The sequence below is a fragment of the Danio rerio genome, chromosome 12, assembly GCF_049306965.1.
Source record: "Danio rerio strain Tuebingen ecotype United States chromosome 12, GRCz12tu, whole genome shotgun sequence".
Lineage (NCBI taxonomy): Eukaryota > Metazoa > Chordata > Actinopteri > Cypriniformes > Danionidae > Danio > Danio rerio.
The window spans coordinates 32,247,801-32,261,405 of NC_133187.1; the positions used below are offsets into that span (position 1 = coordinate 32,247,801).

At 34.4% G+C, this 13,605-nt stretch overlaps 2 protein-coding genes across 3 annotated transcripts in view; one reads left to right on the forward strand and one right to left on the reverse strand.

Annotated features, from left to right (window-relative positions):
• dclre1a (DNA cross-link repair 1A (PSO2 homolog, S. cerevisiae)) overlaps nt 1-13,605 on the forward strand; it is an 81,371-nt gene that overhangs the window by 16,560 nt on the left and 51,206 nt on the right. The window contains exon 3 of the mRNA XM_073917423.1: nt 1,490-1,528. Within this exon, the coding sequence (XP_073773524.1) occupies nt 1,490-1,528 (39 nt within the window). The remainder of the gene's footprint in view (nt 1-1,489; nt 1,529-13,605) is intronic.
• Nucleotides 8,267-13,605, reverse strand: part of nhlrc2 (NHL repeat containing 2) — a 41,264-nt gene continuing 35,925 nt past the window's right edge. Inside the window, exons 11-12 of one of the 2 annotated variants that reach the window (XR_012388061.1) lie at nt 10,950-11,459; nt 8,360-10,863 (exon numbers count right to left, since the gene is read on the reverse strand). Coding sequence is in view for 1 of the 2 variants with exons in the window: in XM_021480365.3 (XP_021336040.2) it covers nt 11,203-11,459 (257 nt within the window). In the remaining variant the exon portion in view is untranslated. Of the gene's footprint in view, nt 11,460-13,605 lie in introns of both variants that reach the window. The other variant, XM_021480365.3, reaches the window with a different exon arrangement.

Sequence of the window (13,605 nt, forward strand, 5' to 3'; positions counted from 1 at the left end):
TAAAAAATATTAACTTCATTTTCAGAGCTGCTCAAAGAGTCATTTTTATTATAATTTTGGGAGAACAACTGTGATATCTACACATCAAGTATCTTCATAACAACTGATCAAAATAAAAGTTTGGTTAATCTCAAACAAATTGTGACCGAAATATATTTAAATCATGCATTCATTTATTTTCATTAGTTTTTCGTTTTTTCATTCTTTGTCCCTGATTTGTCAGGGGTCACCACAGTGGAATAAACTGCCAACTTATCCAGCATATGTTTAATGCAGCAGATGCCCTACCAACTGCAACCCAGTGCTGGGAAACACCCACACTCTTGCATTCACATTTCCAATCTCCAATTCACTTGAATTGGTGCATGTCTTTGGACTTTGAGGGCATCCAGAGGAAACCCACCTGAACACAGGGAGAACGTGAAAACTCCACACAGAAATGTCATCTAGTCCAGCCGGGACTCAAACCAGTGACATTCTTGCTGTATGGTGACAGTGCTAACCATTGAGCCACTGTGCTGCCCATGTATTAAATGCGATTCGCTAAGTAATAATAACCAGGGCTTGACATTAACCTTTTTTCCTTACCAGCCAGCTAGCACTTGTTAGCTAGTTAGCTAGTACTTTTGTAAAATTCTAGCCACAATTTTGTTTTTTGGAAAATATATTTATATTCTTGAATATGACTTGGCCATGCTTGATTTAAAGTCATTTTACATGACCTAGGTCAGGGGGTCCAAACTCAGTCCTGGAGGGACGGTGCACTGCATAGTTTACCTCAAACTTCCTTTAACAAACCTGCCTAGAAGTTTCTAGTACACCTAGAAAGGCTTGATTAGCTGGTTCGGGTGTGTTTAATTGGGGTTGGAACTAAAATAGGCAGGACACCGACCTCTCCAGGACTGAGTTTGGACACTCCTGACTCTAACAACTTAAATTATGACATGCTACACAAGCTGTTAAACAGTAGGCACCATTTGAAAATAATCAAAACCTTTCATCAAAGTTGACCTAAAACCAAAACATTGTGGAAGTACATGATTTAAGAAAACTGCAATTAAAAAAATATATTTGCAATCCAACAGTAGTTGCTGTCTAAACCGCCACTGCTGAAATATATCAAGTCAATGTCAAGCCCTTATAATAAGGATTTTTTAAAAATAATGATGCAAATTTTACGTAATGATAATATCATAATGGTAAATAAATAAAAAACAAACAATTTTAACAATTATAAAGTAGAATTTTTATTTCACGAACAATATTAAAGCACCCCAAAATGTTTATTGTGTTCTCTATTTATATTTTTCTGTAAAATGTTTATTAAATGATTCCTAAAATGTTTCGAATTTTCAATATGGTTCTTCTGTGACATTGCTCCAAAACCCTACATGAGTAAAATGTAAATCAATGGGTTCAGTCAGTGTTGTTATTGGAATCCATTGGCTTTCTTTGTATCAATTAAAATATCGTCTTTTGTGTTCCACAGGAAAAAGAAAAAAGGCACAACATGTTTGGGACAACACGGGTGAGTAAATTCTGTCAGAATATTCATTTTGGTTGAACTGTCTATTTTTGCTTGATGCCAGATGGGCTTCCACCAGCACTTTGACACGCTCTTCACTCCAATCCATTCCTATCACATAAATTAATATTGACAGTTCTTTCATGGATAAAATGAAGGGTGGTTACTTGGTAAGTGGCTGCTAAGGAGTTCTGATGATCTGTAGCATATTACTGTGGGGTTTATTTAGATGAGAGATGCCCAAACTAGGGCCCGCATGGCCCATGGTAACCTTTGATTTGGCTCGCCATCCCATCTGAGAAAAGAAGGAGAATGATGGGGATGGTTTAGAAATTGTCATTTCAAATTCAATGTAATGTTTCCTGTTTGTTTCATTGATAAAAACTAAGTGAAATTAAATGTTTCAATTAAATGGTGTAAATTAAATCAGATTTTGTTTAAATGTACATACTGTCACCTGACAATGCGGAGACTTTGGTGAGCAAATCAAGTCAAAGGCAGATTCTGCTTGATTAGTGTATTCAGCACTGAACTCCACTGCGTTTTAAACGTGATTGTTTTTATTTCAAAACGTTATCTTTTCAAAAGTTATACTGCATTAGAATAATTTTAAATAATCTTTTCTTTTTATTTTGAAATATTAGAAAATATATTAGGAAACTACCCATGGCTTCTTTTATGTAATATAGTTTGGTATATTTACCTTCTGCCCAAGGCTCTCGATGATATTTGGTTTTTGGCCCTTTATACAAAAAGTTTGGGCTGCCCTGATTTAAATGCTCTTTCTCGTTCTTTTTCTTCGTCATTATAGCATTATTCGTCTATAGCTTGATCCTAAATGACAAATACAGTTGCAATCAGAATTACTAGCCCCTCTGTTTATTTTTTCCCCAATTTCTGTTTAACGGAGAGAAGATTTTTTCAACACACTTCTAAACATAATAATTTTAATAATTAATTTCTAATAACTGATTTATTTTATCTTTGCCATGATGACAGTTAATAATATTTTACTAGATATTTTACTAGTCACTTTTATACAGCTTAAAATGACATTTAAAGGCTTAAGTTTGGTTAACTAGGCAGGTTAGGGTAATTATGCAAAGTATTGTATAATGATGGTTTGTTCTGTAGACTATCAAAAAAAGATTTTGCTTAAAGGGGCTAATAATTTAACCTTAAAATGTTTAAAAAAAAATAAGTAATTAAAAATGCTTTTATTTTAGCCAAAATAAAACAAATAATTTCCCAGAGATCGGTTGCGGCTGAAAGGGCATCCGATGCGTAAAAACTTGCTGGATAAGTTGGCGGTTCATTCCGCTGTGGTGACCCCGGATTAATAAAGGGACTAAGCCGACAAGAAAATGAATGAATAAAACAAATAAGACTTTCTCCAGAGGAGAAAATATTATCAGACATACTGTGAAAATTTCCTTGCTCTGTAAAACATCTTTTGGGAAATATTTAACAAAGTTGAAAAAATCTAAAGGGGTTCTGATAATTCTGATTGCAACTTGTACATTTAAACTGCATAGATTAGTGCTTATGTAAACACATGTGTATTCACTTCTTTATTCCTCACTTTTATTTTATGCCACCTCATAAATTGATAATCAGATTGCTTGACAATGCTTTTGATTTAAAACGTCAATGTTCAGGTTATATTTGTATTTATGATGCAAAATGGATACATTCAGTGAAATGATCATTTTTTTTCAAATTCAATTGTTGAGCTACAGATCACATACAATATGGCTTTAGTTGAAAATATTGTTCTGAAAATATAATTCTTTACCTAAAATGCTAAATTAATGTACAGATTTTGAATTCATCTTGCTCCATTTTATTTTAGACAACCCCATAGCCTGACTGTCTGAACTTGACAAAAAACCTGTCTGAAAAAGGAGAGATACGCAGGGTTAATAGTCCTGTCAAGAAAATCCTAACTGGACTCGAAGGACTAATAAGGGGGTTTTACCGACATGACATTTCTGTCCACCAACACTCACAATATCACAAAATCTAAACTGATGCCTTGAGTTCATGTTGTTGTCTCTTCTATTCACCCATGACATTCTCCAGATTATTTCTCTGCTGTACTGGCAGAGAAAACCAGAATGTTTTTCCTTCCCCCCCCAAAAAAAATACAAGAATGTCATTGTTAAACTGATGAATTCTCGAATTGATATTTGCATGCGCGTAATCATCTCAAGAGTGCAAATGCTCTTTCGCTGCGAGCTGTTGTGATGATGTGTGTCAAAAAAGCAGCTGTCTGATTGACTGCCTGTTCAACTCTAATGTTCTGTTTCCTTATTTACGCTCCTGTTAATCCTGCATATGGACTAATCTCCTAATGTTCTTTCTGGTTAAATATTAGCCTGTTGCACTTTAATGGCCGTCGCAGCTTCTCTGGGGAATTCTTGCGGGTAGAAATTAACATTTTCGGTGGCGTTCGGTGTTTGCTGAGAGATTATGAGGATCACATTGGACTCCACAAAGCGTATATTTTCACAGCTCAGCTTTATTTGGAATTGCTGAGAACATTAAGTCAGGGAAATGGAGTGTGCTGGCAGTAGCGGTTTCAGGCAGGCAGACAAACACTAACAAGCAAATGAATGGAGCACATGCTTATCAGCTGCGTGTGGACCAAACATACTTATAATTTGTTCAATTGCTTAGCATTGTTTAATCAGGGTTTCTGCAGGTTTCATCAAGTCAAACTTAAGACTTTTTTTAAGACAAATATAAATGAAATTTCAGACTTGGGCTAAACGCTAAGGAGATTTTTAATAGTCTTTTTTAATAGTTCCAGTTAAAACTATAAAAAACTGTGAAACAAATGTTATTATAAGAAAGATATTTAAACCATATTGGTAAAAAAATAAACTTTTGTATTGCTGGTGATTGGATGGGTCCGATTTACTCTCAAAAATAAAGGTACACGATCTGTCACTGGGGTGGTACCTTTTCGAAAAGTACAAATTTGTTTGCACATTAGTACCTAAAAAGTACAAAAGTGTTCCTCTTAAAATGTTAAGGTACTAATATATACTTTTGAGATACCAATATGGACCCTTCAGGTACAAATGTGTACCTTTTAAGAAGGTACCACCCCAGTGACAGCTCGCATACCTTTATTTCTGAGTCTTGGGTTACCTTACATAGACATACAGTAGGAAACTAAAGACCTGTTTAAAATTATTTAAGACCTGCATAAAAATATTTTAGGGACTTTAAGACTTCTTAATGCCTAAAATTTAAGTTTTTCAAATTTAAGACATTTTAAGACCCCACGGACACCCTGTTAATGAATTAAGTGTTACAGACTTACCATTTAAAATGTTTCTGTTTGAAGAAAATAATACTGACATCTGGAGACTGTGGAGGTCAACTCAATATCATGTTTTGTGAGATAATTTGAGCCTTGTGTGTGTTATCCTGCTGGATGTGCTCATTATATGTGGTCTAAAAGGGATAACCATTGTCAACAACAGACCTCAGGGAGGTTTTGGATTTTAAAGTGGTGGACAAACCTTTTTACTGAACTATTAAGTGCATTATCAGAGCATTTTTATTTTAAGTAATCTTTAATTTTACTTCACTACCACAATAACAACACCTTTTTCATCAATAAGTCGAATCTTATGAATTTACTTGGTTCACAAAATGCACTGATCAATTCATTTGTGAACCAGACAGATCGGATTCTGTATTCAGTAACTTCTTTTTCAAATCACCAGTTCAAAAACGAGTCTACAATTAAAGCGTTAATTCACCCAAGAATGACAATAATGTTATTAATAACTCGTCTATATGTCATTCCAAACCACATCATTCTTCTGAGAGCTCCCTTATCATCCATTGACAGCTATGGTTGTGGCTCAGCTATATGCCTTCAGTGGTTCAATCACAATAATATCAAGCAACAAAAATAATTATGTGTGCACATAAAACAAAAATAATGACTTTCTTCAACAGCATCTTCTCATTGTCAGTATAGGGTGCATGTTGACATTGGTTGCACCTCTGGCATAGTACATGTGCTTTGACATATGCCTGTGCTTTTTTCAAACACAGTGTGTTTATAAATGTGTGCCATACTGTCCATAAATAATGACTCAGTGATCCAAACAACAAGTTGAAAATGAGTGTCTCTGCCATCCAAATATCGCAGAAGAAACGGAGACTCATCTAACTACACAATCTTTTATTATCCAATTTTGGCATGCTGACAGAAATGGCTTTTGCTGCTGTAGCTCACCTTCTTCAAGTCAGGAAATGTGCTTTTCTGCAGACCTCGCTTGTAATTTAGTTAAGACTAAAATACATCTGGCCATTATACTCTGACTTGTGATCCTGACAAGCAAATTTTGACCTGTAGAATTTTCGCTCTCCTTTTTTGATTTTTTTTTTCTCATCGCTATAGTCGCTTTTCCACTGCACACGACAAATAACAATCGACAGACTGGAAGTCATTTATGGAGGGTAGCTCTGTGAGCCGTGTGGAGTTCCGATCAACTCCGTATGTGGAAAATTTGAGCTGTGGATTTGTTAAAATATTTGAACTCCTGCGACTGGACCTTATGTGACCGGCTGACCGGATGTGATGTATTCCAGTGTGTTGTTCAAGCATGTCCGTGCACACCAGATGAGAAATAGGAGTTTTTAGTTATTTTTTGAATTAGAAAAAAAGTCTATATTAAAAAAAAATTACATTCATAAATTAAAATGAGTAATAAAAATATATTGTTATTTTTAATCTTGTCTCCACATTCATTCCGAAAATATTAGCAGTCTATGATGAGTTTCTACTAATTACTAATCTACTAATTATTCAACCTGGGGCGTTGCTAGACATAAAGCTCTACTGGGGCACATCTTCCCCTCAAAAAAAATAAAAAAATAAAAAATTATATTTTTCAAAATTTATATATATATATATATATATATATATATATATATATATATATATATATATATATATATATATATATATATATATATATATATATATATATTGATAAAAATAATATATAATTACAAATAAATAACAGTATTATTGTTATTAAACTATTGTAATTTTAAATAAATAACATAAATTAATCCTTAATGTAACTGCAAAACAATCTAAAGACACAACTATGCTAAAATAATTATAATAATAATTTAAGAAATCTTTTACATAAATATTAATTTCATTTAAATAAAATTCTCTAGATAATACAAAAATTTGTTAGAATTATCTGTTGTGTGTTTTCTTTGACCCAACTCTGAGAATTAGGTTTACATCTCTTCCCTGACTCATAATCCCTCTGTTTTGCTTCAGAAGTCATGCTTATTCTAAATAAGATCATCATCATAATATTTCAACTTTTTTGTCGAGTTGAAAACTCACTGCATGCAGACACCTCCACATAAAAGACTGTTACGCTGGTTTCACAATTACCTCATGAGCGGCGCGAAATTTTTTCGGCATGCATGTTCACAACCGGGAGCTGGAGCGGTGTGTGAGGGGCGCGCGGTTATGTTTTTTTTTGTGGACATGCGTGCTTTTTGATTAAACTACATTGCTTTCACCCGCGTTGGTTCGGTATAACGAATAACGAATTTATTCTGGGATTACCACTTTTAATAACTTGCATATAAAGTGTAGTATCTCAAAGTATTTACTGGGGCACTGGCAATTTTTCCTGGGGCACGTGTCCCAGTAAATGGGGTCTAGCGATACCCCTGCATTCAACAATGGTGAATGCACAGAGAACAGAGGCTCTTGCTTTTGCACTCCTTTATTTCGGATACCGCGAGAATACAGGTTTTCTCCCATGGTGCACGACAACACTGAATATTCATTCTGAATATGTGTCTGAATGTCGTGTGCAGTGAAAGGCAGCTTAAAGTTTTTTTTAAAAAGAAAATTAGACCAAGAAAATTAGCAGTTTCAAAAATCAATATTTAGATTATTGTGAACAAATCTCCATGCTAAATGCTGTGAGTTACTGTCATGTGACTGGGTGATCAAATACTTGTGTTAATATGCAGTTAATTGTAATTACCATAGTTACAACATTCCAACTATTTAAAAATCATCCCCATACTTGTAGTCGTAATCACAACTATTACATTTTCTGAGCACCAAGCGACAATTCCACTACCTGACCACACACTGATTTAGCCACTGTGTTTTTATGTAGAACATCACACGTAGTCATTTTGGAAATCGATTACGGTAATCGAGAGATGACATTAACTCAGCTTCTACATTAATCTTGATTAATAAATGCTGGGCTCAATGGTTCAGTGGTTAGCACTCACAGCAAGAAGGTCATCGGTTTAAGTCTCAGCTGGACCATGCCTCAGTTGGCATTTATGTGCATGTTTGGATGTTCTCCCTATGTTTTCCCCTCCGGTTTCCCCACAGTTGAAATACATGCAGTATAGGTAAACAAAAATTGCCCTTAATGTATAAGTGTATGTGTGTGTGTGTGAATGTGAGAGTGTATGGGTTCTTCCAAGAACTGGATTGCAGCTGGAAGGGCATCCGCTGTGTAAAACATATGCTGGAGTAGTTGGCGGTTCATTCTGGTGGTTGTTCAATGTTAGAGTATTCTAAAATGTCACTGAAAAAAAAAAAGCTGAATTAAGCTAAAATGAAACATTTCTGTTGGAACAGATGGTCTGCTGTCATTTACGCATTGGTCCTTTAGCGTAGTGAAGAGGATATGAAAACACTAAACGCATAAATGCTGGCAAAATAAACTTTATTAGACCACTGCATCCAATTAATCTGTTAAAGTGCAGAATTTGGAGGCTGTAGAAAAGAGCTGCCCTCAGAAGGGAGAGAGATAAATTGTGTTTTTATTCAATCAGTTTATCAGCCACAGGAAAAGCAGGCAAAAACAGAAACAGGACAGTATTTTAGCGGTCATTTCTACGCAATAACCTGGTCTGATTCACACTCTCCAAGCGCACGATCTGCAAGCACATGATTTATCAGCCAGCTTTACAAATACACATTGTTAATGCATAACAGGCTGAGAGGATAACATTTCAGAAAACATTAATATGCAGATGTAAATGCCTCATGATTCCATCCAACAAAGGACTGAATAGTGAAATTAATGTCACTGCTTGATTTACAAAACATAAGTCATTAATATAAAGTGTATTGCTCATTGAAAAGGCACTTATGCCCGGTAAACAGTAATAAATAATGGCAATAAAAATAGCATTAAGTCTGACTGATCATTTACAAGAACGTCTTACAGCATCATATGGTGAAGGAAAAAAATGTAGTAATAATAATAACAACATCTGCCAACCCAACCATGAAGGGCTGTCAGAGCAGCTGACAAGGGCTACATTTTGACACTACACTGCATAATTTCATATATTATTGCGCGAGAGCATGTGAGAGAGTGAATGGCGATGGCTGGTAAAGATATCAGGCTATTAAACAAGGGCATTACACAAGCTTAATCATGTGAAACACCCCTTGAGGAGCATAAAAATATTGCTGATGAGAATGAGGCACTTTGTTCAATATTTGTCAAGCTGTAACAGTCAGATCCCGACTCCACAATTAGTACTTGCGATCCATCATTAGCATGATGACGGGCATGTGAATTGTCTGATTACTACAGTATGTGTTAGCCACAGGATGTGATTTGAGTGTTGATGGGATATTCACCTAAAAATCCTTCACTCACACTCATGTCATTAATCTCTTTCTTCTGCAGGATGCAAAACAGTGGGGGAAAAAAGTTTGAGTCAGTGGGGCCCAAAAACAACCCTATTGGATCTCTATTTGTAAAGTTTTGGATACATTAAAAGGCATTTACATATTTTAGATAAATAAATTAAATAGAAATAAACATGAACATGTTTGGAATGACATGAGGGTGATGTGGGGGAATTTTCCATTAAAGATTTCCAAACCCATAAAGATTTTTGTTCATCTTAAGAAGACAAATGAAGATATTCTTAATCTGATATCAGAGAGATTCTGCCCTTCCATTGAAAAGTCTGTTCAACCGAAAACGGTTTAAACATTCATTAAAGGGTTATTTCACCTAAAAATAATAATTAATAATCCTCAAGTCTTTCCAAATACCTGAGACCTTTGTTCATTTTCAGAACACAAATTAAGATATTTTAGATTGAATCAGAGAGCTGAAAACAAACAATGTAAAACAACAATCCGGAGACATTCAAAGTCCAGAAAGTGAACCACAAACATTGACAAAACATTCTATGTGACTTCTGTGGTTAAAATGTAGTCATATGAAGCTTCATGAACACTTTTGTCCACAAAAAACTGTAAATATTTAATATTTTATTTAATATAATTTAATATTTATACACATTTATTACAGGCAATCCAATGCACTACTATTAGATTAGAGGTCTGTGCAGGACTGTTCCCACTATCCCACTGTAGGACCACTCCCCTATTTATTAACTATTTTTTTTAACTGCTGAAAAAAACAGTCCTGTGCAGACCTCTAATCTAATGGTAGTACATTTTATTACCTGTAGAACATGTGCAGCCTGACAACCTGATGTAGAAGAGAAGATTTGTCCTATAGAACAACACATCCAGTGCATCACTCATCGAACAACCTGCCTGTTCTGTCTAAGGGCCGTTATGCACATGCTGCATGCACAGACACACGAATGAAATGCATGAAGCAGATAGCCCTGGTCCATTCATGCAACATGCGTAAATGGTCCTAAGTACAGATTAACTGTGGTAAATATGAATGAGTAATGAAAAGCCTCTACAACTTATGACTTTGCGCTCTTAGTCAGGGGAGGCTGATGCAGAGTCAGAGACAAGTACTGTATAAATCTAGTTAAAAGTGCAGATATGCTTTTCTAAAAGGATGTCTGGAATAGGATAGTCTATTGTTTGACCCGCTCTCGGTTAAGTTACACGCCTGCATTCTATATGGAAAATGTATCCTAATAAATTCAACCTCATTGGTTCTCATGCATCAAGCGAGCATGCTTGAGCTTCTGTGACCAGATATGAATGCTGTAAACATTGTTCGTTGATCAACTTGGGAATAAAAGACTAAATCAGAAATCTGTTCATCTTAAAATAAACAATTGTCTCTTTACAAGACTTGGATGAACCCTAATTCATTTGAGCTCTCTGAGCTTCTATATAACATAACAATCCTGAGACATTTAAAGTCTAGAAAATCAACCGAAAACATTGTCAAACATTCTACGTGACTTCAGGATTCATATGAAATCATACAAAGCTTCATGAAAACTTTTGAACACAAAAAACTGTAAATATGACAGTTTGCCTATATCTTCTTTTCTGCATCAGGCTGTCAGGGTGCGCATTTACTACAGGCAACACAATGTAGATTAGAGGTCTACGCAGGTTTTTGGGTCGCTCCTGCTATTTATAAACAATTTTTTTTCTTCTGCTGAAAAAACAGTCCTTTTTAAAAGGACGTCTGGAACAGGATAGTTTGTTGATTAATAGATGTTCAAATGAAGGGCGGCAATCTCTCATCTCTCATTAAAACATTTGAATTTGTGTTCTTAATTGAACAAATTTCATATGGGCATAGAATGACACAAGTGTGAATAAATGATGACAAGTTTAATTCTTGGCACGAACAGACCCTTCTATATATGTGCTTTAAATATGCGTGGCAGTTTTAAAAGGCATGCTTGAGTGTTATAGCGACAGAACCTTCCTGAGATGTGGAACTAATCAGAAGTGGCTGTTTGAAGGACACTGTCTTCATCATACAAGCCCCACCCTCAGAAACGCAGAAATAGAGCCAGGCGTCGAGCGTTAGCGTCGGGTCAGGGGACACAGGGGCCACTGGGATGGACAATACGATCGAGATGGGTTCAGAAAGATCATCAATGCTCCCAGTTACTGCTCGGCCTTCCAGCAACCACTCATTACCTGTCAAGGAAAATAAAACGGTTTAGTGTGTGGTTGAGGGATGATTCCTGTAATCTTTGATTTTCTTGGCTGATGTTTGTTTGGTGAACCATGTGTTTGGGTTTAAAACAAAAAAAAAAACATATACACTTGCCAATGCAATGAAATATTTTTCTGGCAGTTGATGGGGACTTTTCAGGATGCATAGAAAACAGAGGAATCATGTGCGGTGAAAGAAAATGCCTTTGGTTAAAGGTTCTGCAATGCAGCTTGTACCAGGTGTGTGTCACTGGCCTTGAGTCAAGGGCAGGCTACTAAGACAACTGCCAGAGAGAATTAGGACAGTGTCCAATCAAATGATCTCCAGTGAGAGCAAAAAAAGGAAAGGACGAGAGCTAAGGCCTATAGGGCTAATCTACGCAAATCGCAAGCAGAGTGCACAAACCATGAACTGTCAGAAAAATGTCTTACAAAAGGGCATACCTGTCATTTCGAGTATTATTTCTGGGGGATTTGTAAGGGAATATTTACTCAACGATTTTTTTTGTGTTGCGTTACTTTTGTTTTAGCAATTGGAAATAATTTTTTGAGGCAAAATGATTTTATTAGAATTTATTATTATTTTAAATATATTATATTATTATAAATTAATAATTCTATTATTTAAAAATATATTATTAAAGAATATATTATTTTAAAGGTACAGTTGAAATCAGAATTATTAACCCCCCTTTGAGTTTTATTTATTTTTTTAAATATTTCCCAAATGATGTTTAACAGAGCAAGGACATTTTCAAAATATGTCTGATATTTTTTCTTTAGAAAAAGTCTGATTGGTTTTATTTTGGCTTTTGAACAAACCATCATATACAATTACTTGCCTAATTACCCTAACCTGCCTAGTTAACCAAATTAACCTAGTTAAGCATCTAAAAATAGGAATCTGCTATTAATTTACTTCGAGCCATTCTGATGTAGATGATGTTTTTTCTAAATAACATTAGTAGTTACCACACAGACTAATCTGCTTGCTTCATAATATTCATAATACCAATAATATAATTGGGAGCTACATGCATTTATTAAGTAAAATGTATTATGCTAAAATATCCCTTTAAATGTCTATATACTTGCTGTTCCAATTACATTATATTATTTAAGCAATATATTATGAATAACTAAAGTTAAAATAGTAAAATTTAGTTGAAACTCTGTAGATTGTAATTTATTTTATTTTTCTTGAATTTAATTGTATTAACTTTCAATTTCTAAATATGTTTGGTAACTAAAATCTTATTTTAATAAATATATCTGTTTAATAAAACTAGTTTAAATACACCAAAATTCATTGCACATATTCACTCAGAAATTGATACAATTTAAGAAAATATATTAACATAAAATTATTTATCCATATTTAAATTACTTAAATATATAATAAAGTTTACGCACACTATGATTCTTTGTTTAGATGAGCAGCATTTTTGTATCACTATAAATATTATGATACTGTAAGACATTCTCGCAGCTCTACACAGTTTTGCTCCACCCCATTAAACACAGCTGAATCAAATAATCGCTGTGTTCAAAAGAGTCATGAACACCTTCATTAGATGGATCAGCTGTTTTTGATCAGGGTTGGAGCAAAACTGTGTGGAGCTCCGGTCCTCCAGGAATTGAGTTTGAGTCCTATGGTCTTTATGGTCTCTGTTGATAATTGTAATGCATCCTTGCTCAATAAGCACTATTTTAGGACCATTTCAATGTGGTGATATTATTGGCCCATGAGAATTTCTTTTTTTGTCATAAATCAAATTTATAACTGTAACAAGAGGCGATTCAATCATTACAGCTGCCATAACATTATTTATCAATATGTGGACCCTTTTGGATTCCCGGAAGCTATGAAAAGTAAAAATGTAAAACAGTAAATATGTTAGGACCATTGTTATAGTTTACATCCCTCAAAATGGTTTATATATATATATATAATTATAATTTATAATTTATATATAATAATAATATATATATATAATATAATAATAATAATATATATAATATAATATAATTTATTGACCTAAAATCTAATGAAAAAAAAAAATCTTTCAAAAAAAGAATTGGGGCATATTTCTTTCTTGATGCCACTTTCCCGATTCCCTATTAAATT